A 19,601-nucleotide genomic window follows, 5' to 3' on the forward strand; every position below is an offset into this window, starting at 1 on the left:
GGGAGACTCCACAGCCTCCCTGGGCAACCTGTGCCAGTGCTTGGTCACCCTCACAATACAAAAGAGTTTCCTGATGATCAGAGGGAACCTCCTGTGATTGAATTTGTGCTCATGGCCTCTGGTCCTGCCACTGGCCATCACTGACAAGAGCCTGGCTCTCCCTTGTTCAGTGTCCCTTCAGGTTTTTATATACATTGAAGAGATTCCCCTGAGCCTTCTGTTCTTCAACAGTCTCTGCCCTCTCAGCCTTTCCTTACAGGAGAGATGCTCTAGGCCCTTCATCTTTGTGGCCCATTTCTAGACTCTCCAGTATGTCCTTGTCTTCCTTGTACTGTGGAGCCCAGAACTGTATCCAGTGTTCCAGGCATGGCCCCTCTGGTGCTGAGCAGAGGGAAAGGATCACCTCACTGGACCTGTTGGCCATGCTGAGCCTAATGCAGCCCAGGATGCCGTTTTCTGCCTTTGTCTTAAGGCTACAGTGCTGTCTTGTGATCAACTTGGTGTCCCCCAGGGCCCCCAGGTCCTTGTCTGCCAAGCTGCTTTCCAGGTTGGGTCGTCCCCATTGTATACTGGTGTATGAGTCAGTCCCACTGAACAAAAGGCCAGTGTTAGGAACTTGAGCAGATTACTGGAAACTGGAGCTTCCATGTGAAAAGTGCAGATCATGATCTGTACTTGGATCTGTACAGATCATGATCTGTACAGGATCATGACTTGGAGAGATCCTTGTGTTGTTTTGATTGTTCAGTCAAAAAGTCCAATCCCATAAATGCAGAAATAACAGCTTGGCAGCCCATCTTGCTTTAGTTATATTTTCCTGTGATACAAAACCAAAGACTTTAACGTGAATTTATATATGGAATGAAACTGTGAGTTTAATATGTATAGGAATTCTACTGCAAACTAATTTGTGATCTCTTAGCTATATAGCTCATTCATAAAACATTGTGGAATAGTGACTTGAAGCAACTGTACATTAGGTAGTTTCTAAGCTATTTGAAGGTTGAAGAAAATGTTACAACAGGATCTGATAGTCACAATCTTTTCCATTTGACAAGATATTTTTTCTTTTTCTTAATTTGCAGCAAGACCCTTATATAGCATCTATGGAACATCACACAGATTGGGTAAATGATATTGTGCTCTGCTGCAATGGTAAAACATGTAAGTTACTGAAATGTTTGAAAACTACAATGTTTAGAAATTGTGTATAAAAATGTTACCTACTGCTTTGATTATTTTCCATCTCTTCTTGGCATGTAAAATGAATTTATCTGATTGTATAGTAGATCTGGTAAAAAAATGTAAGGTGTTTTCTTTTAAATTTGTTTAGATATGATTCTTTTAATCTTTTTGAAAAGAAAATTAGGGTAGTATGAATATGCTTTATAGTGTTATCAAATTCATTAAAGCTTACTATTTATTCTTCCCAATTTAGTGATATCTGCTTCTTCAGATACTACTGTTAAAGTGTGGAATGCACATAAGGGATTTTGCATGTCAACACTAAGGACACATAAGGTGAAAAACATTATCTGTAAATCCTGTATGTTATCACTGACAGTCTTTTATATATTAAGATGTAGACTTCAAATGGATAATGTTGTTGATTCCTGTTGTTACATTTATTGTAGGATTATGTGAAAGCCTTAGCATATGCAAAAGATAAAGAACTCGTAGCGTCGGCTGGGCTGGACAGACAGATATTCCTCTGGGATGTAAATACTCTAACAGCACTGACTGCCTCAAATAACACCGTAACAAGTAGGTACCTAGGGAGGGGAGGCAAATGTAATGCATTTTATTGAGTAACATGATCTGTGAGATCAATAGAAGACTATGTACCAGTTTCTGTGTGTATATAAAAAATGTTCAAGGAATGTTAAGGTGGTTTTAGCATGTACTTGGTCCCATTGTTGTGTTACATAACAGCTGCAAATCTAGAGCACCCAACATAACATTTAGAGTAGAGAACAGGTCTCCCTGAATGGTTTCACTTGAAATGTAGTGTGCTGGTATACTCTGAGACTTGATACAGCTTTAGCTTGAGAAGCTCTTTGCTCCTTAGCTAGCCCGTTGTGGACATTTTCTCTTCAATTATTTGTCACTGTATTTTCTGTGTATTATAATTTGTGGACTTTGGAGGGGTTTTTTCTGGGTTTTGTTCTTGCATATAGATTATGCAGAATATGCAGTACAGCTCCTAAAGCAGAACTTGATACAAATCTGTCAGAGTAAAATTCCTAGGTAAATTTAAATCTAAAATGTGTGAAGTAGTACTTAAGCTACAGTTACACCTAAGGTTAACATACTAGTGAGATTAAACTCCCTAGTTAAATATTGAAACTGTCCCTGGAGTCTACTTATCAGGGTTAATCCTTAATGTCATCATCAAGAGGTGCTCTGTCCTGCTGCTCTATAACAATGCATTAAATAGTAAGATCTTTCCTCATAGAGCAGTTTCAGCACTGGTATAACACCATTGAGTTAGATTTCATTGCTTGACTGGAGAATGTAAATTTGGGTCATCAGCATCCTGGTTTGTATTGGCTGCTTTACAATACATTTTTTAAGAGGGAGGTCTGGTTTGACCACAGTGTGTTTTGCTGCTTGTAGGTAGGTTGGAGTAATAACTGTTCAAAGTTATTGATCTCTTTCTTTTTATACTTGTTTGATACATGTTTTAAACATACAATAGCAGAGTCTCAGGTGTATGCACTGGGAAGGAACATACCATCTTGTGACACTGCCACACCTGAATTTTCTAAATAAAACTGCCTGCTTCCTTGTTCATATCTTAGGATTGACTCAACAAAAATCTGCAAAATGAAAACTTGGAATTGGCACAACAGACACTTCAGAAATTTCAGGAATATGTAATTCTGTAAATGAGAGGCAGGTATATGCTTGTTTTGGTGTGGTGTTTTTTTTAAGTACTGTTCTAGTTGACTCTGAAAGGTGTGTTAACTCTATGGATTTAGCAGCTTCTAAAGCCAGAGGTGCGTCTGGTGGGCAGAACTGTCAGGTTTGCATTTGTTCTGTCTGCAGGACTTTTTAGTTTATGTATAGCCTCAGGCTGGCATGTCTGTGTAGCCTTCAGGAGAGACAGCTTCTAGTGAGCTGTGTTGGACAGCACAGTAGTATTGGGATGGCACATGATGGCCCATAACTAAGTAGAATTTTCTTTTATTTCCCAGAAGTTTCTTTCACTGAAAGTAGAATTATTTTAGCACCGAACTTTGCTGATAACTGTAAGTGATTCTGTCTACTGGTTGATCAGGGAGTTTTTGAAGGAAGAATGTGTTTGCTGGCTCACAGAAAAATTCTGATGTGGGGGCAAAGGAAAAAAGGATTTCTTGAACACAGCAACAGTGATGCAGAACCTAAGTGATTCAAGTGAATCATAATAGGAAGATGGGGAGTACTGAGAAGCTGATGTTTGTTTTGAGCTCAAGATCAAATGAAAGTGGAGGCATTACCTCTAAGATGCAAATTTATTTCTAGCTAGGACACTAATGCTTTGTAAGGGAAAGGAAGGGGAAGTGGGGGAGTTGTCTGTCTTTATAGTGCTCCAAACTAACATGTTCTTATTGGGAAGAGCACAGTATGTGTCCTTAAAGAAGCTGGGGTTCCTCTGTCCTTTCAAACAATATTGATTTATTTTTTTTTTCAGAGTGCAAATGAAGATTGTTCTTGTGCATTACTTTCTTATTTGATTACAGGGAAGCAATGTACACATGCCAGCACTAACAGGAAGCCTGTTTTTGGAGAGTATCTCAGTCAGCATAGCCATAAATTAAATTAGGTGGAGAGGTCTTGCTTTTAAGAGGTAGTCCCTTCCAGAAGAGGATTAGCTTTTGTTTTGCCATAATTTTTGCTTCTGTACACTTAAGATTCTCTCTTCCATTCTTGATGTCCACTTGTGATAACTCTCTACATTATCCTTTCATAAATTATTACGGTTGTTGAACAGTGTGCTAACCTTCAAGAGGTTTTAGTTCTGCTTTTTGCTTTCAAGTATTCTGTGAGGACAGTTGAAGACTATTGCTTTATTTTGCCTACAAATAATAGATTTAATTTGAAAGTTGACATTTGGATATCCATAGCTAGTGGTTAAGAGGACCCTGACGTAAAGTGGCATGATTCTTCCACCATGACAAAATGTTTAGGATATTGGCTTAGGAATGGTGTGTTAGAAACTTATTTCCATAATAAACAAAAATAATTATATAAAGTTTTTGCTGGCAATGCAGTTTGTTGCTATTCTCAGCCTTTCTTGGCACAGTAGTTTTGAGGCTTGATGGAATGCCTAATGGTGCTCTCTGTATAAATGACTTTCACTCACTGTGTGAATCTCTCACTGTGTGAGTCTCTGCTTTTCCCAGTTGAGGGACTGGTACTTTAATCTGTCCAAAAGTAAATTAGGCTAAAAGATACAGAATTCCTTGATTCTGATGGTAGCTGTGATGCTAAGGAGTTGCCACATGGTTTTCACAAACATAGAGGTAGTATCCATGCTGAAGTAACATGTTTCAGTACCCCAGTGTAACCCAAGTAATGCATCTCTGCTGAACTTTTAAGTTCCATTAATATATCATGAAGAGCTTTTAATATATAATGTAAAATTTTACTGCTACTTGACTTGGAAAAAAAAAATCTCTGTACTCAGATCCAAATGATGTGTATTGTAGGATCACATATGAGTATCATTCCCTAATAAAGTAGTTGAGCAAGAGTATGGTCCTGGAACTGAATTATGGTACCAAAAAGGCACCAGGATGGTAGTGGCCACAGGTCAGAAGGGTTACTTTGTTGTTATACCACAGTAGATTAAGAATTGGGATGGGGTTTTCCTAGTGTATGCTCTGTGGGCTTTTTGGTTTTTAAAGGAACTGTATATAAAGGGTGGCGTGGCACTACTTTCATGAATCAAAGGGTATTAAAATACCTTCAAATGCTGGTTTTGAGCTAATAGGTATGTTTGGGGTTGGTTTTTTTTTCAAATTGCAGCATTAAAATTGAAAATATAAATTTTATTTTGAAATAGCTTCTTCCCTGAGTGGGAACAAAGACTCCATCTACAGCCTTGCAATGAATCAAATGGGAACAGTTATTGTATCAGGGTCCACTGAAAAGGTGAGTGAAGTAAGCCTTATTGCCCTTCAGTTTGAAGTTTGGTAGGAAGAAACAATTTTATTCATTTTCAATGTCATGTCTGTAACAGCTTTTATGGTTTTAACCCTGAAGGTAGATGCTTCTTTAAGTGGGAGTGTAAGTGTGGATTAGAAATAACCTGCCTCAGTCTGAAGATGTATATATATCCCTATAGCTATAATACATAGAAGAAACAATCAGATCATCTTGTGTAACCCTCTGTCTATCAGCAGTTGTTACATTTCACCACAAGAGCTCTGATTTAGAAGGCAGGTGAAGTTCAGATAATGAAATTCAACTGTACTGTGCTCTTTGTTGTAAAAGAAGGTGAAACACTTGAACTCTCTTGCAGATTTTGGGGGTTCTGATTGTGTTTACCTAATCTAACATGAAGAGAATTTAATTTCCAGGTCAATATAAAAATAACAATAAGATAAACCAGTCAATCTGAGAACATTCTCCAAATCATCTTTTTTCTCCATTATCCACTTTCCTGTCATTTCCATTCTTCAATTTAAGATGACAACAAAATAAGCCATAACAAATGAAATTACAATCAGGGGAAGAAAATCCATCTGACTGAGAAATGCCTAGGATTTAGTTATGTCTATCTTGTTCTGATGAAGTATGTTTTTGGTGATGGATGTCTGTGTCTTGAGAGTAAGAGTCAATTTATTCAGAAAGGCTTACTTTTCTGTAGAGGAAGAGCATTGGTGGAAAGAATGATGTTAATGCCAGTTCTCCCATGTCTGTTTACATAGGTTCTCAGGGTGTGGGATCCAAGAACTTGTGCAAAACTAATGAAACTCAAAGGGCACACGGACAACGTTAAAGCTTTGCTGTTGAACAGAGATGGCACCCAGGTATGTGCTTTGGCCTGAGACACAGACATTTTACAGAACACCAAAATGTCAGTCTTTTTTAATCTAATGACTGGTTTACATCATAGATTGCAGAAGGTAGCTTAACAAGTATTTTACAGATATTTAGTGATTAAGGAGGTGGTGGGTGAAAGTTGTGTTTTATTACAGGTCTGATAGGCATGGAGCAGGTCCTTTGTGTTAAATGCCTTGTATTTGTGACTATAGTCATTAACTGCCAGTCTTTGTTTAGCACCATCTTAATGGAAAAGAAATGTAACCATAAGAATTATTAAAGCTATTTATGGGGAAAAAATTATTTGGAAAGACTTACATTCTTGCTTGATTTAAGTGTGATGGTTGTTGCTCAGTGTCTTTCAGGCAGCTCTGATGGGACTATCCGCCTGTGGTCCCTTGGGCAGCAGAGATGTATAGCCACATATCGAGTCCATGATGAAGGTGTTTGGGCTCTGCAGGTCAATGAAGCCTTCACTCATGTTTATTCAGGAGGAAGAGATAGGAAGATATACTGTACAGACTTACGAAATCCTGATATCCGTGTGCTTATCTGTGAAGAGAAGGCACCAGTTCTTAAGGTAAATGATTTTAATTCAGAGAATCACAGAATGGCTGAGGTTGAGGGTGATCTCTGGGACTCATCTGGTCCAATACCCCTGCTCAAACAGGGACACTGGTTGCCCAGGACTGGGTCCAGACGGCTTTTGAATATCTCTAACAATGGAGACTTCACAACCTCTCTGGGCAACCTGTGCCAGTGCTTGGTCACCCTCAGAGTATAAAAGTGCAATTGTATTGCATGTTGCCTGATGAAATAGTGGCTTGAGTTCTGAGTTCATAGGATGTGTATTGGGTAAAAAGTATTTACTCTCCATGTCATCAGTATATTGCTTTGTCTCCTAAATTACATCTGAAAGCTTAATTGTCTGAAGAAGTTAGATGCCTGGCAGCTACTGAAAATATGCAAATTGAGATATTGCTGAAATTTAATGCTCTTCAAACACAAAACACTATTTTTAGCAGAGCAGTGCAGTTTTAAGACACTTAAACTGGCATTGCCAAGGCTTTAGACAAAAATGGATGTTCCGTAGCAGTGATGTGTATGCGCGGGACTGAGTTAGAATGTGTTGCCTATGTGTAGGAGCCAGGAGTAAAATGTATTGTGGGTTTTTAGAACACCTGAAGATGTTGTTTTCTTAACTGGAAGGAGTCTGAATCTTCTGAAGAGAATACTTTTTGGAATTTATTTGCTCTCTGTAACTCCAGGTGACATATCGTTGGGACATGTAGCTGTATAAGGAGTGTGTGACCAAAACAGATACCAGTGTATAAGCAATAGATGTTTCTTTGTGAGTTAACTCTGTAGGCTTTGTATGTTCAGATAAAGTCCTGGGTATGTTACTGTAGCTTAGAAAAAGTCAGAATCTCAGAAATTTCGGTTCAAAAAGGAAAAAGCAAACTACGGTCAGATGTCCAAAGATCAGCAGGGATCTTGTAGCTACAGTGATTTGTTATTGTCCAAGAAACATAACAGCAGAGCCAAATGTTCTGCTTTTTAATTAGTACAGAACTTCTTACATTCCCTTCTTAATCATATGAAGTATTCGAATGCAAAGTAATTTGGAAAATACTGTACTTATCAAACTATCCATTAAACAAGATTACATCGTGCCAGAAGACACTTTAAATACTGGCTGTTTAGATACATGGCATCTACTGTGCTCCATGCCCAGAATTTATTTGTTAGACATTTGAAACAATTTCCCTGGACTTTCAAAAATTGCAGCTTAGTTATTTTTTCCTTTAAATATCTTATTCCTTTAGTAAACTGAAAGTAAGTGCTGTTGAGGTACATTTGAGTATGAGAGGAGGTCCACACAGAGAAAATACTGATTTAATAAAGGAAAATGAAGTTAAGCATGCCTGACAGTATCTGTGGTTTCATTTATTTAGATGGAACTTGATAGATCAGCTGATCCTCCTCCAGCTCTTTGGGTTGCAACAACTAAATCCTCTGTGAATAAATGGGTAAGAGATACATTTTATGCTCTGTGAATTCATTTAAGTAGTCATGAGATTTGCAGTCTTGGTTTGGGAACTGCTGGACCATTGCTTGCAGTTTGACTGTTGCTTGCTGTGATCTGTAAGCTTTCTTTAAAAAACCAAAAAACTAAAAGTGCCCATATTGCAATTGATCAAAAGGCATTAAGCTTTGAATTACTTCCTTTGATATCTATTTATACTGCTTTTGGAAATAAATTATCTTACTGAGCTCTGCAGGGTTAGCATCTAAATAGCAGCATGAACTGGCAGTTGTTACTCACAGATAAAAGCAAAGTTCACAGATTGTTGTGAATGTGTCACTATTTTCTTTCTCCTTTTTTTTTTCTAGACTTTGAAGGGAATTCATAATTTTAGAGCATCTGGAGATTATGATAATGATTGTACCAATCCTATACCACCTCTTTGTACGCAGCCTGACCAAGTTATAAAAGGTAAATGGTTGTTTTTTTCAGAGTAGCTTATAGAGTGTGTTATTAGCAGAAATGGTAGATCTTTAAGACTGGGTCAGATTTTTAGGTACTTGATACTATTTCAGCTGCAACAATGGCAATTTGATATCTTAGATCTAATGTTAGCTACAGTTAAAATAGTCTCCTATAAATAGTGAAACTAAATAACAATCATACATGTTGTGTTGTGCAGTTTAATGTATGTAATATTGGGGGGGAAAAAATCACTGTAGTGACCTTAATTCTTTCTTTGTTTGCTAGGGGGTGCTAGTATTATTCAGTGCCACATTCTTAATGACAAGAGACACATATTAACCAAAGACACAAATAATAACGTGGCATACTGGGATGTCTTGAAGGTAAGTATGTAATTTCAATCTAAGTATCTATTGTTGGATGTTTGACTATTTTGTGCCTCTTTTGTATATTATTTTTAGTGTGTGAGATGCCTGTGGTAGGAAGGAAGTCATCTTTCTGTCCCAAAAAAATGCAAAATGGCTTTTTGAAAGAGGAGGGAACACTTCTGAACCTTTCTGCATCTCTGACGTGAGGCTGGGTATTGACAACTTCACCTGAATTTCAGACCCTAGAATTGTCTCTTAAAAATAACAATGTTGGTTTTGATTGGGTTTTGTTTTGAAGCTGGCTGTTAGAAGCCCAAGGCATGTCTGCACAATGTGGAATGGAATAGCACAAAACCATCAAATGTTTTGTGTTGGAAAGGACCTCAGAGCCCATCTAGTCCCACACCACTGCCATGGGCAGAGACACCCTTCGACAGCCCAGGTTGCCCAAAGCCCCATCCAGCCTGGTCTTGAACCCTGCCAGGGATCCAGAGGCAGCCACAGCTTCTCTGGGCACCCTGTGCCAGGGCCTCATCACCCTCACGATGAGTAATTTTTTCCTAATATCTAATCTAAATCTCTCCTCCTTCAGCATAAAGCCATAACCCTTTGTCCTGTCACTCCCTGTTCCTGTAACCAGTCCCTCCACAGCTTTCCTGTAGCCCCTTCAGGTACTGGCAGGCTGCTCGAAGGTTTCATTGCAGCCTTCTCTTCTTCAGGCTGAACAATGCCAACTCTCCCAGTCTGTCTTTATTGCAGAGATGCTCCAGCCTTTGGATCATCTCTGTGGCCTCCTCTGGACTTAGTCCAACAGCTCCATGTACTACTTGTACTGAGGACTCCAGAGCTTAGCCTGCAAAAGGGAAGCCTGTGCTCCAGATCCAGCTACAGACCCACAGATCCAAAGCAAGTCTGCTGATTAGTAGTTGGTGGATTATTCTGGGAGCCTGACCTCACCTCTTCCCTTGTTAGTTGGCAAGACAGTAGGCAAGATTGGAAGGAATGTTAGCAGGAGCAGGCATGGCTCCCACCTAGTGTTACTTGCTCCTGTGAGACGAGAGACTTGGCATGGTATTTCTTTGTCTTGCTTTACCCAGTGATTGCACAGAGGAGGGGGAAGAGTGCAAAGAAGATCAGTGAGATGATCTTTTCCTGTTTGAAATTCTTAATCTTTCTTTTTTTTCCATCTTGAACTGTTCAGTGCTCCAGCCAAGGTTCAGTAACAGTAAAGCATGCTCAGCATGCTGACTGAAGTGAGAAAGAAGGGAATTACGTGGGAGAGTGTGGGTTTGTACTGGAAGTTACCAAGATTATTTTTCTGCAGAAGTGATGAGCTTTTCCTTCTTGCAGTCTATAGAATCATAGAACATACTGAGTTGGAAGAGGCCCATAAGGATCATTGAGTCCACTGTTTAAGCATGGTATTAGATCTCAGGATCCAAGTCAGATGCTGATGTTCATTTGTACTTGTATTCAATTCCCTTTCTCTTTTGTTAGTAAAGGTTTCAGAAACATCTCTTAGGTATGCTTAAATTCATACCCACTTCTAAAGATGGAGTTACTGAGGATGCTGGAATAAAAGGGGGAGATTTTCTTACCTGCAGCTACCCTCTTCAGTCCTTCCCTTCCTGTAACTTTTCTTGGAATTTGAGGAAATAAGTCTTGCAAGGTTACAATCCTTAGAGTGCCTACAGCACATACTTGGGTTTCAGGATGACTGCAAGTGGATTACAAGAATTTGGATGTTAATGGACCTACTTGAGAAACTTTAATAGTATAAAATAAAGCAGATAGGTAAACAGGAAGAAAGAATCTGCACACAAATTGACTGGCTGCTGTTCCCATTGCTGTAATTCAGCTGAATTTATTGCTAGGTTTCCAATAAATATTGGTGTTTAGTGAAAGGTACTGATATACTGGTGGGTAGAATGACAGAGGGTGCTAGAAGACAGCTGTCAGTGATAGGAAAATGGTTTTTATTAATGGGAAAGCAATACTTCCATACTGTTCCTCTGGCTTGATGCCAGTACCTAAAAAAATAAAATTACTTTCCACATAAATTATTTTTCAGTTTTTTGAGGGAAAGAAAATGAACCTTTAACGGCACTCGTGGAGAAATCATGGGCTGTAATCATTCCAAGCTTTTATGAAAGTCACATTAGAGATTTGAGGTGTTGATATGATCCAGGACTCAGTATTTAAAACCGTGTGTATTTCTTTTTGTGTACAGGCATGTAAAGTTGAAGACCTTGGGAAAGTAGATTTTGAAGAAGAAATTAAGAAGAGATTTAAAATGGTGTATGTGCCAAACTGGTTCTCAGTCGACTTGAAAACTGGGGTGAGCTACAACTCCTAAATCTTTTGTTCTAATGCAATAAATGTTTTCATACAGTGTTTCTTCACAAAGGTTTTAGTGTAATCATTCTTCAAAACTCATAATTTATCTGATGGATTATAGACATATTTTGAAGCAAACCAGCAAATTTTATCTCAGTTCTTAATGACCTGAATAACAGATATTTTTAATATATATATTTTCCCCCCTCATGGCACAGTTGCTTTAAAGCCACCAATACCAATTACGAATTAATACTGTTTGGTAAACAGAGCGTGCTGCCACACTTTTAGAAATTCTTTGGTGTGTGTTCTAGCTAAGCATGAACAAAACAAATGTATAGGCTTGCATTCCTCATTCTGGTGGTCTTTTTCTGACAGATGTTGACAATTACTTTGGATGAAAGCGACTGCTTTGCAGCCTGGGTTTCAGCAAAGGATGCTGGGTTTAGTAGTCCAGATGGTTCTGATCCAAAATGTAAGTTTTAACTAATATTAGTGCTTTATTGAAACAAAAAAGCAGCATAAATTCCAGTCTTGATGTTTCAGAGTATTCCAGTACCACTTGTGTCAGTATCTGGTTGGACTGTAGAGCTTATTTTTTGAGAGTAAATTCAGTGGAGAATTCTCCAGTAAGGATGTTTGCTTTTTTCCTGAAACATCTGTCATGTTCACGTTGTCTATTTAACTTGCTTTGAATCCTCAAGAAGCAAGAGGAATAAAGAGGGAGAAGAGTCATATTCCCAAACCTGGAGCTATTACCTAATCTAGAGAATGTTACAGCATGTGAGTGATCCAACAGTAGTGATTCTAAAGTCAGCTTTTTCTGAGTGACTGTAACATACAGCTCCAAGATTGGGATAAGAAGATTTCTCTGCCCATGAATAGTTTGCTTAGGGAACAGAACTACTCAAACATCCAGGAGAGCTTTCAGCTGTGGGTCAGATGTTAGTGTATTGTGATGCTGGTGGTTTTTATGTAACTGATGTTCTACCTTGCTGTGTCTTGGCAGTAAACCTTGGAGGGCTTCTGCTACAAGCACTTCTGGAGTATTGGCCTAGAACACATATCAATCCAATGGATGAAGAAGAAAATGAAATAAATCATGGTTGGTGTTTTAGTATTTCCCTTTTTTCAGGTTTTATTCATGCATTCTATTTGTTTATATTTGTTTCTTTAAACAGCTTGATTTGCTGTCTTGTAACTGCCTCTGTGTGCATTATTTTTAATGCTTTTTAAATTTGCTGTACACCAAAATTTGCTGAGTAGCTGCTTTCTTCTGAGTGTCAGCAAGTCTTAAGAACTCTAATATGTAAAAAAGTAGGTGCATAGATGATTCTGAAGATACAGAAACATGATTCCTTGATGAAACCCAATTACTGGCAGAACCAAGGTTTCACTTGGAAAAGAAATAGCCTAGATAATGACAGCAAAGAGCAGTAGTTCAGTTATTCGACATTAGCCAGTTTTCTCTTGATATAATTCCAGTTTGCCTCTAGATATTATGAACAATAAAAAAGAGAAGAAAGATTTATTGGAAAACATAATTTCAGTGGATATTAGAATAATACACAGGGTGGGTATGTACAAAACCAACTTAGTGTGGTGTTTTAAGGTAATAATGTGGTGTTTTAAGGTAATAACGTGAAGTCTAATCAGGCATGAGATACACTTCACATAGTTGTGCTTTTTAAGAAGCTGCCTGATTTTGGCAAAATAAGAGACTGTAAACTCCTGTTAGTGGATTATTTTGAGACTAATTCAACCCAGATCAGAGTTGACTGCAAAGGCTTGTCTTTGGTGATTAAGAAGTTACTTTCTACAGATAATGCAATTAAGAAAACCATAAGTCCAGCGTTATCTTGCTGTTTTGTGACAGAGATTGTGCCAAAAGGTAGCTGCTTTCTTCCTTCAAACACGAGCCTGTGGAGGGTTACAGGGCTTGGCAGGCTTTGCTGGACAGAGTTGCTGATTGCTGTACTTTTATGTATTGGCAAACTACAGCTTGAGAGCCAGGCAGTGTATGAGAAATGTAACTCAGGCTTTTGTGTTGTCAAAACAATGAGGCTGCACTACTAATTTCTGGAAGAAGCTGTATGTGAATGGAATGTTTGGCTTATTTGCTGCAGAATCAGTCTTTGTTTTCCCTTTCAAAATAACAATTAAGAAACTGATGGGGAACTGTGACTTAAGAAGAGAATGTGTACCTGTTGGACACTGAAATTTGTGTAGAGAGACAAGAACTTATATACACGCACATACATATATGTATATTTATGCACAGTATTGGTCCTCCCAATTGTTAACAGGGCTGTTAGAAAGAAGTCTTTCAAACTGTGGGGTTTTTGCTCTAACTTCAGTATCATACTGATCCACTCTAGCAGAGAATAGATTTTCTTTTTTGGTTGCTTTGCTCAACACCATTTTTTGACCTTTCTTTCACTATGTGTGTTGCTGGTCAGAAAGCAAAGGCATTATTCACAGAATCACAAGGTTGGGAAAGACCTTTAAAATCAAGTCCAACCATTTCCATCCTATGCTAAACCATATCCCTAAGTACCTCATCTACCCTTGTTTTAAACACATCCAAGGATGGTGACTCAAAAAAATTCACCTCATTAAGTTATGCCATTGTAATTTCTTATATTGCTTGAATTCAACACCTTGTTTAAATAAAGTAATTAGATGCTGCAGTGTAATCAAGATATTTTGAAGTGACAGGAAGGCATTTAATACTTCTACGTTGTATTCCAAGATATTTGAATGATGACTGGAAGTTCTGCTCTCGATGTGCATAAATACTGATGATTTTTCTTTCATAGTATCCTAACCATCTGATGTGGAATCAGGTTCTTCAGTGTTTGATGACCATACTTCTATAACTAGCCAAACTTAAATAGACATTAGAATGCAGTGACTTCAAGAAAATCTGAATCTGAGCTTTACTAGTAAACTGTTTTGACGTCTGGCAAATCCAGGTAGAAGAGCAAAGTTAACATCCTGTGGAGTTCTGTACTGCCAGTGTTCTTCAGGGGGAAAATAGTCTCATCTCAGTGGAATCTCTTGAGTTGGTTTCTCATATTAAAATTATTAAGTTAATATATAATTATTAATATTAAGGTAGGGGAACATCTTCCTTATGAGGAAAGGCTGAGGGAGATGGGTCTCTTTAGCCTGGAGACTGAGGGGTGACCTCATTAATATCTACAAATATGTAAAGGGAGAGTATCAGGAGGATGGAGCCAGGCTCTTCTCAGTGATGGCAGCGATAGGACAAGGGGAAATGGGTGCAAGCTGGAGCAGAGGAAGTTCCATGTGAACATAAGGAAAAACTTTTTCACTGTGAGGGTGGCAGAGCACTGGGACAGGCTGTCCAGACAGGTTGTAGAGTCTCTGCCTCTGTGGACATTCAAACCCACCTGGATGTGTTCCTGTTTTAGGTGATCCTGCTCTGTTGGCAGGGAGGTGGAGGGCAGGCATGCACTTAGATGATCTTTCAAGGTCCCTTCTAACTCCTATCCTGTGATTCTGTGATATTGTGCAGTTTGACACACTCAAAATCATAGAACCACAGAATGGTTTGAGTTGGAAGAGACCTGAGATCATCTGATTCTAACCCCCTGCTATGGGGGAACTGTTCCTGATAAGGAACTAGAGGTAACTAGTTATCAGCCTTTGCTTCAAGCTCTATTGCCCTTTTGTTCAAGGCTTTTGAAACAGACCTTCCACAAACTGGTGCTGATCTCACTACTCATTAGTGTTCCTTCCAACACACTTCTTATTTTATATAAAGCTTATGATTGCATGCATTTCAAACACATTAGCTGTAGGTGGAGAAGACAGTTTTTGGTCTTCATACCTGATTTTTAAGGCCTAGTGCAGTCTTACTGTTGTGTATTTTTTTTTCAACAGTGAATGGTGAGCAGGAGAACAGAGTCCAGAAAGGAAATGGATACTTTCAAGTGCCACCACATACACCAGTTATTTTTGGTGAGGCTGGAGGACGCACTTTGTTCAGGTATAAAAAACACACTTGCTTCCTTCATGCAAGCAGAAATATTATCAAATATAATACTTGCAGCCCTTTTGTACTGTAAACTCAACACACTCCCTTGACAGGCAAAATAAGCAGCTGTTAATGCTAATTTTGCATTGTCCAACTGAGTGTGAGAGTTTGAACATCAAAAAGGTGTGGAGTGTTATGATGGTGTTTCATGTTCTTAATTGTATGTCATAGCTTTGAGATCCCTTTGGGTGCCCTTTTTCTGCAAACCACTTAACTGACCTTAGTTTTAGAATGAAATTGTGCTACTTCAGATTCTTGTAGAGCTTCTCTCAGGGGTGTGTTGTGATGCTCTTTGAGCATTAATGACTCAAGAGACCTTACTCACTAGAATGTTGGCTTCTGCTCCCAAAATTATAGTTGGTGACCCATTAGAAAGTCCTGAGCTCTGGCAGGTAGGAGCACAGGTTCTGTAATGTAAAGTGTATATGTTGATGACCCTTCTATTTCCATTCTGCATTGAAAAGCCTGTGATACAGGCTGTGTGAGAGACAGTTTAACGGTGCTGCAAAACAAATGCCAAGCTTTTGGATACCATGAAGCATTTAATACTTACTGACTTAGTGGATGTTAAATTTGAGGGCTGGGGGATGTCTGACGTGTTGTTTTTGTTTCCCAGGCTGGGAATGCCTGGCTTCAAATTTCTCTGTATCATAGCCTGGGGTCTCCTGAGACACCTCCATGTTTTTGCTTTAGGGTTGTGTCTTCTTCCTGCAGCTACTTTTTCTGGACTTCATAGAAAATATGCAATCACTTCCCCACTAAGCATGATGATGTGAAGAGCCAGCCAACCAAACTCAAGCTCCCTGCCCATTAAAGGACAGGTTGTTTCCTGAAAGCCTTTTAATGCACATTACAAGAATTGTTTTCATTCACAAAGGTTATTTCTCTGTCTCAGGTTATTATGTCGGGATTCAGGTGGTGAAACTGAATCTATGCTTCTTAATGAAACTGTGCCACAATGGGTAATTGACATCACTGTGGATGTAAGTATTGCATGTAGAGATTTTGTATCTCTGTTGATTTTCTTTTTTTTGAGTGAACTACATTTTTTTAAACTGTACAGAATCTGAAATGACACTTCAAATTCTTACTCTGTTGGCATTTAAAGTAAGTGGTCTCAAGGTTTATATTCAAGACCCTTTGGGATTCATGATTCTTTGATATGTCCAGTATGTAGGTATTTTTCCTCACTTTCTTTTGCCAGAAAGTCTTAAAAAGAATTCAAAGCACTGCACATAATTGGTATCCTTATCAAGTGTGAAGCTCAGGAACAGATAATACTCTTCATACTGCTGCAGTCTTTTGATACTATCTAATTTCCTTTGAAATAAGTGATAATTTCTATTTGAACATTAGCTACAGTATGTCCATCATCTAGATTGAAGCATCTCAGGAGTATGAGTAATTGGGAAGCTGGCTGTGGTGTTTATTTTGATTAAGATTCTTGGGTTTTGATAATTAGGAGCAGAATATACTTCACATACCAGCTGGTAGAATTAGGAGTAGATAACAGTTCATCTTAAGTTAATGCTTTTCCAATTTGTTTCCTTCTAGAAAAATATGCCCAAATTCAATAAGATTCCCTTCTACCTCCAACCTCATTCATCATCAGGGGCAAAAACTCTAAAAAAGTAAGTAATGCATGTTTGTGGTTTTATTTACTATTATTATTCTCTTTAATAAAATAGATATATTTATACAGCTATAAAGAGAGAATGTTTCCCATTTTTGACCATGATGAACAGTAGCTTTTTTTAAAGGAAAAGGTACAAAACCTGAGTGTAGGGAATGTCTTGTGGCCTTTTCTTTGTTCTTAAATTGGTTGGGAGAAGCAGTGCTGAGGTAGTGACAGGCTGACTCCTCTGCCATCAGAGTGGTTCCAAAGCATGTTTATCAGTAGGGTGATAGGCACTTTATATATATATATATATATATATATACACCTGCCCATTGCATTTAGCTGTAACTGGGAGCTGTATAGGTTAGAAATCAATGCAGGGCCTCAGGTAGGAACTCAGTGCTGGAGACAGCTTGCTTACCCAGAAATGTTGCATGAGAAGGGTGTTTTCCACAAATGCCTAGTTCCTCTTGAAGTCTAGTTGAATTCTTTACAGTTTCTGAAGAGATTCTTTTGTGTACTTTATGGAAAAATTGCAGCTGCTTGTTACTCCAGAAAGCCCTTCTGTTAATGTCACAGGGTGAAGAGCATCTTCTGACTTAGTGCTTTTATTACTCCCATCTCATCTGTCCTCTTACTAATCCCCTTTCTACTGAAACAATGAGGGTTGTGTACAATACTCTGCATCTAAGCCTTGATTATAATTTGGTCTTTTGTATATCTTAACATTTTTCTGTGTCCCTTCTGCTCTCTGAATCTTTGAACAATTTCTGGATGGTCCTGATCAGTTACTACTCAACTTCTTATATTAAGAGCTTGCATAGTTTCCTGCAAATTAAGGTATTTTGAAGATAAGAAATGCACCTTCTCAGGCTTTTTCCTAAACTTTGCTTACCTTATATAGAGACCGACTGTCAGCAAGTGATATGCTTCAGGTGAGGAAAGTGATGGAGCACGTGTATGAGAAAATCATAAACTTGGATAATGAGTCTCAGACAACTAGTTCTTCCAATAATGAAAAAGCAGGAGAACAAGAAAAGGAGGAGGACATTGCTGTGCTAGCAGAGGAGAAGATTGAACTTCTGTGCCAGGACCAGGTAAGTCAGTTGGGCATTTTAGCCTGTGAACAAGAACAATGTCCAGCATTGAATTGGCTATAAATTTCTGAATATTGAGTAAGTTCAGATGGCTGTGGATAGCTGAATAAAAAATGTTTATAGCATGCCTGTTTAATTTGGTGTGATTAGGAGCCTGTATTCAACAAATGGATTTGATACAATCCCAGATCTTCGTTTGTAGCATTTTTTGAATGTTTTTAATTCTACAGTTCTAGTGGGGTTTACAGTTGGCCCAAAATCATGTATTGTCTAGTAAGTTTAGTAAGTCCTTCAAGATTAAATATTGAGATGGTGGTTGTAAGATGAAGTTACATATTACAGTGGTAAAATATTTTAGTAATCATAGAATCCTTTAGGTTGGAAAGGACCTTTAAGGTCATGGAGTCCAACTGTAAAGTCAGCACTGCCTGTCCCTGAGCACTGCATCTCCTTTAAGTGCCTCCAGAGATGGTGACTCAATCACTTCCTTGGGCAGGCTGTTCTAGTGACTGACAACCCTTTTGGGGAAGAAATTTTTCCTAATACCAATGAAAATTTTCCTGGCAGAACATGAGGCCATTTCATCTTGTCCTATCACATGTTACTTTGGAGAAGAAACAGGTAATAAGTCAGGCTTACTTCCTGGTTGAAAATTGAGCTTTTGTGTGGTTCATCTTTGATGCCACTTCACCCAGAGGATTGTTTTGCCCAACCAGAGTGTTTCAGCTTTGAATTTTTGACCAACTTGTAGATTTATGGACTAAAAGGTGAATTCTTACTGGTTTAGGTTTTGGATCCGAACATGGACCTTCGAACTGTAAAGCACTTCATCTGGAAGAGTGGTGGGGATCTGACGCTTCATTATCGCCAGAAATCAACGTGAAGGGAGTGGTGGACCCAAGTGGTTACTTATTTACTTGACCATACTGTACTGGTTCCAAGAATAGTACTATAGAAGCCCACTGAACCCCTAAGGTAGATGAGACTTCTAATGACTCAGTATGGAGGGGAAGTATACATTTAACTGAAGTGACTAATAGATCTGTAATATAGAGGAAAAAAAATCTTTATGACTTAAACTAAAGTCTGTCCTTGTCTCAGCCAATGAGATGGGAAGCCCCTGAGTGACTCGTGTTGTGTGAGGTGTACAGAGAATGGATGATAATCCAGTGCAGACTTTTGCTTCCTCCTTTTTGCTTTTTTTGTTGTTTTTTTTTTTTTCCAGAACATAATATCCTCATCTGCTTGTGCTTGATATGAAACTGTTTTGGCCACGGTAGCCGCTGCGTTCACAGTGTAATTCAGAACTGCACACCAAGGTAGTTTAGTACATTCCATTCATAAAGTTCCCACAATGATTTCTCACAGATTACTCAAACATGTCTACCACTTAAATTAGAAAAACAGCAGAAAATAGGAATCACCTACTTGAAAGAATCGGCCCATTAATTGCAAATGAGGGGTTAACATTTGGCTTGTTTTATTATTGCAACTCAGTTGTTGCTGTAGAGAGCTGTTGATGTGCAGAGTAAGAACACTAGATAAATTTTGTAGAGGGGTCAGTCCAGTGATGCTGTGCATCATAATAGTGAATGTG

General features: G+C 38.5%; 1 protein-coding gene across 3 annotated transcripts in view; it reads left to right on the forward strand.

Moving 5' to 3' along the window:
* WDR48 (WD repeat domain 48) overlaps window positions 1-19,566 on the forward strand; it is a gene marked incomplete at its 5' end in the record, with an annotated part of 29,210 nt that extends 9,644 nt beyond the window's left edge. The window contains 17 exons of one of the 3 annotated variants that reach the window (XM_084280396.1): window positions 1,086-1,164; window positions 1,439-1,521; window positions 1,635-1,764; window positions 5,048-5,136; window positions 5,916-6,017; window positions 6,386-6,610; window positions 7,986-8,060; window positions 8,425-8,527; window positions 8,807-8,904; window positions 11,120-11,227; window positions 11,605-11,701; window positions 12,236-12,331; window positions 15,136-15,241; window positions 16,185-16,272; window positions 16,844-16,920; window positions 17,812-18,004; window positions 18,792-19,566. In XM_084280396.1, the coding sequence (XP_084136522.1) occupies window positions 1,086-1,164; window positions 1,439-1,521; window positions 1,635-1,764; window positions 5,048-5,136; window positions 5,916-6,017; window positions 6,386-6,610; window positions 7,986-8,060; window positions 8,425-8,527; window positions 8,807-8,904; window positions 11,120-11,227; window positions 11,605-11,701; window positions 12,236-12,331; window positions 15,136-15,241; window positions 16,185-16,272; window positions 16,844-16,920; window positions 17,812-18,004; window positions 18,792-18,887 (1,845 nt within the window). In that variant the 3' untranslated portion in view covers window positions 18,888-19,566. The remainder of the gene's footprint in view (window positions 1-1,085; window positions 1,165-1,438; window positions 1,522-1,634; window positions 1,765-5,047; window positions 5,137-5,915; window positions 6,018-6,385; window positions 6,611-7,985; window positions 8,061-8,424; window positions 8,528-8,806; window positions 8,905-11,119; window positions 11,228-11,604; window positions 11,702-12,235; window positions 12,332-15,135; window positions 15,242-16,184; window positions 16,273-16,843; window positions 16,921-17,811; window positions 18,005-18,791) is intronic. The other 2 variants (XM_084280394.1, XM_084280395.1) reach the window with 2 other exon arrangements.
* Window positions 19,567-19,601: the final 35 nt, after the last annotated feature.

Source organism: Gallinula chloropus (genome assembly GCF_964237585.1).
Source record: "Gallinula chloropus genome assembly, chromosome: 2".
Classification (NCBI taxonomy): domain Eukaryota; kingdom Metazoa; phylum Chordata; class Aves; order Gruiformes; family Rallidae; genus Gallinula; species Gallinula chloropus.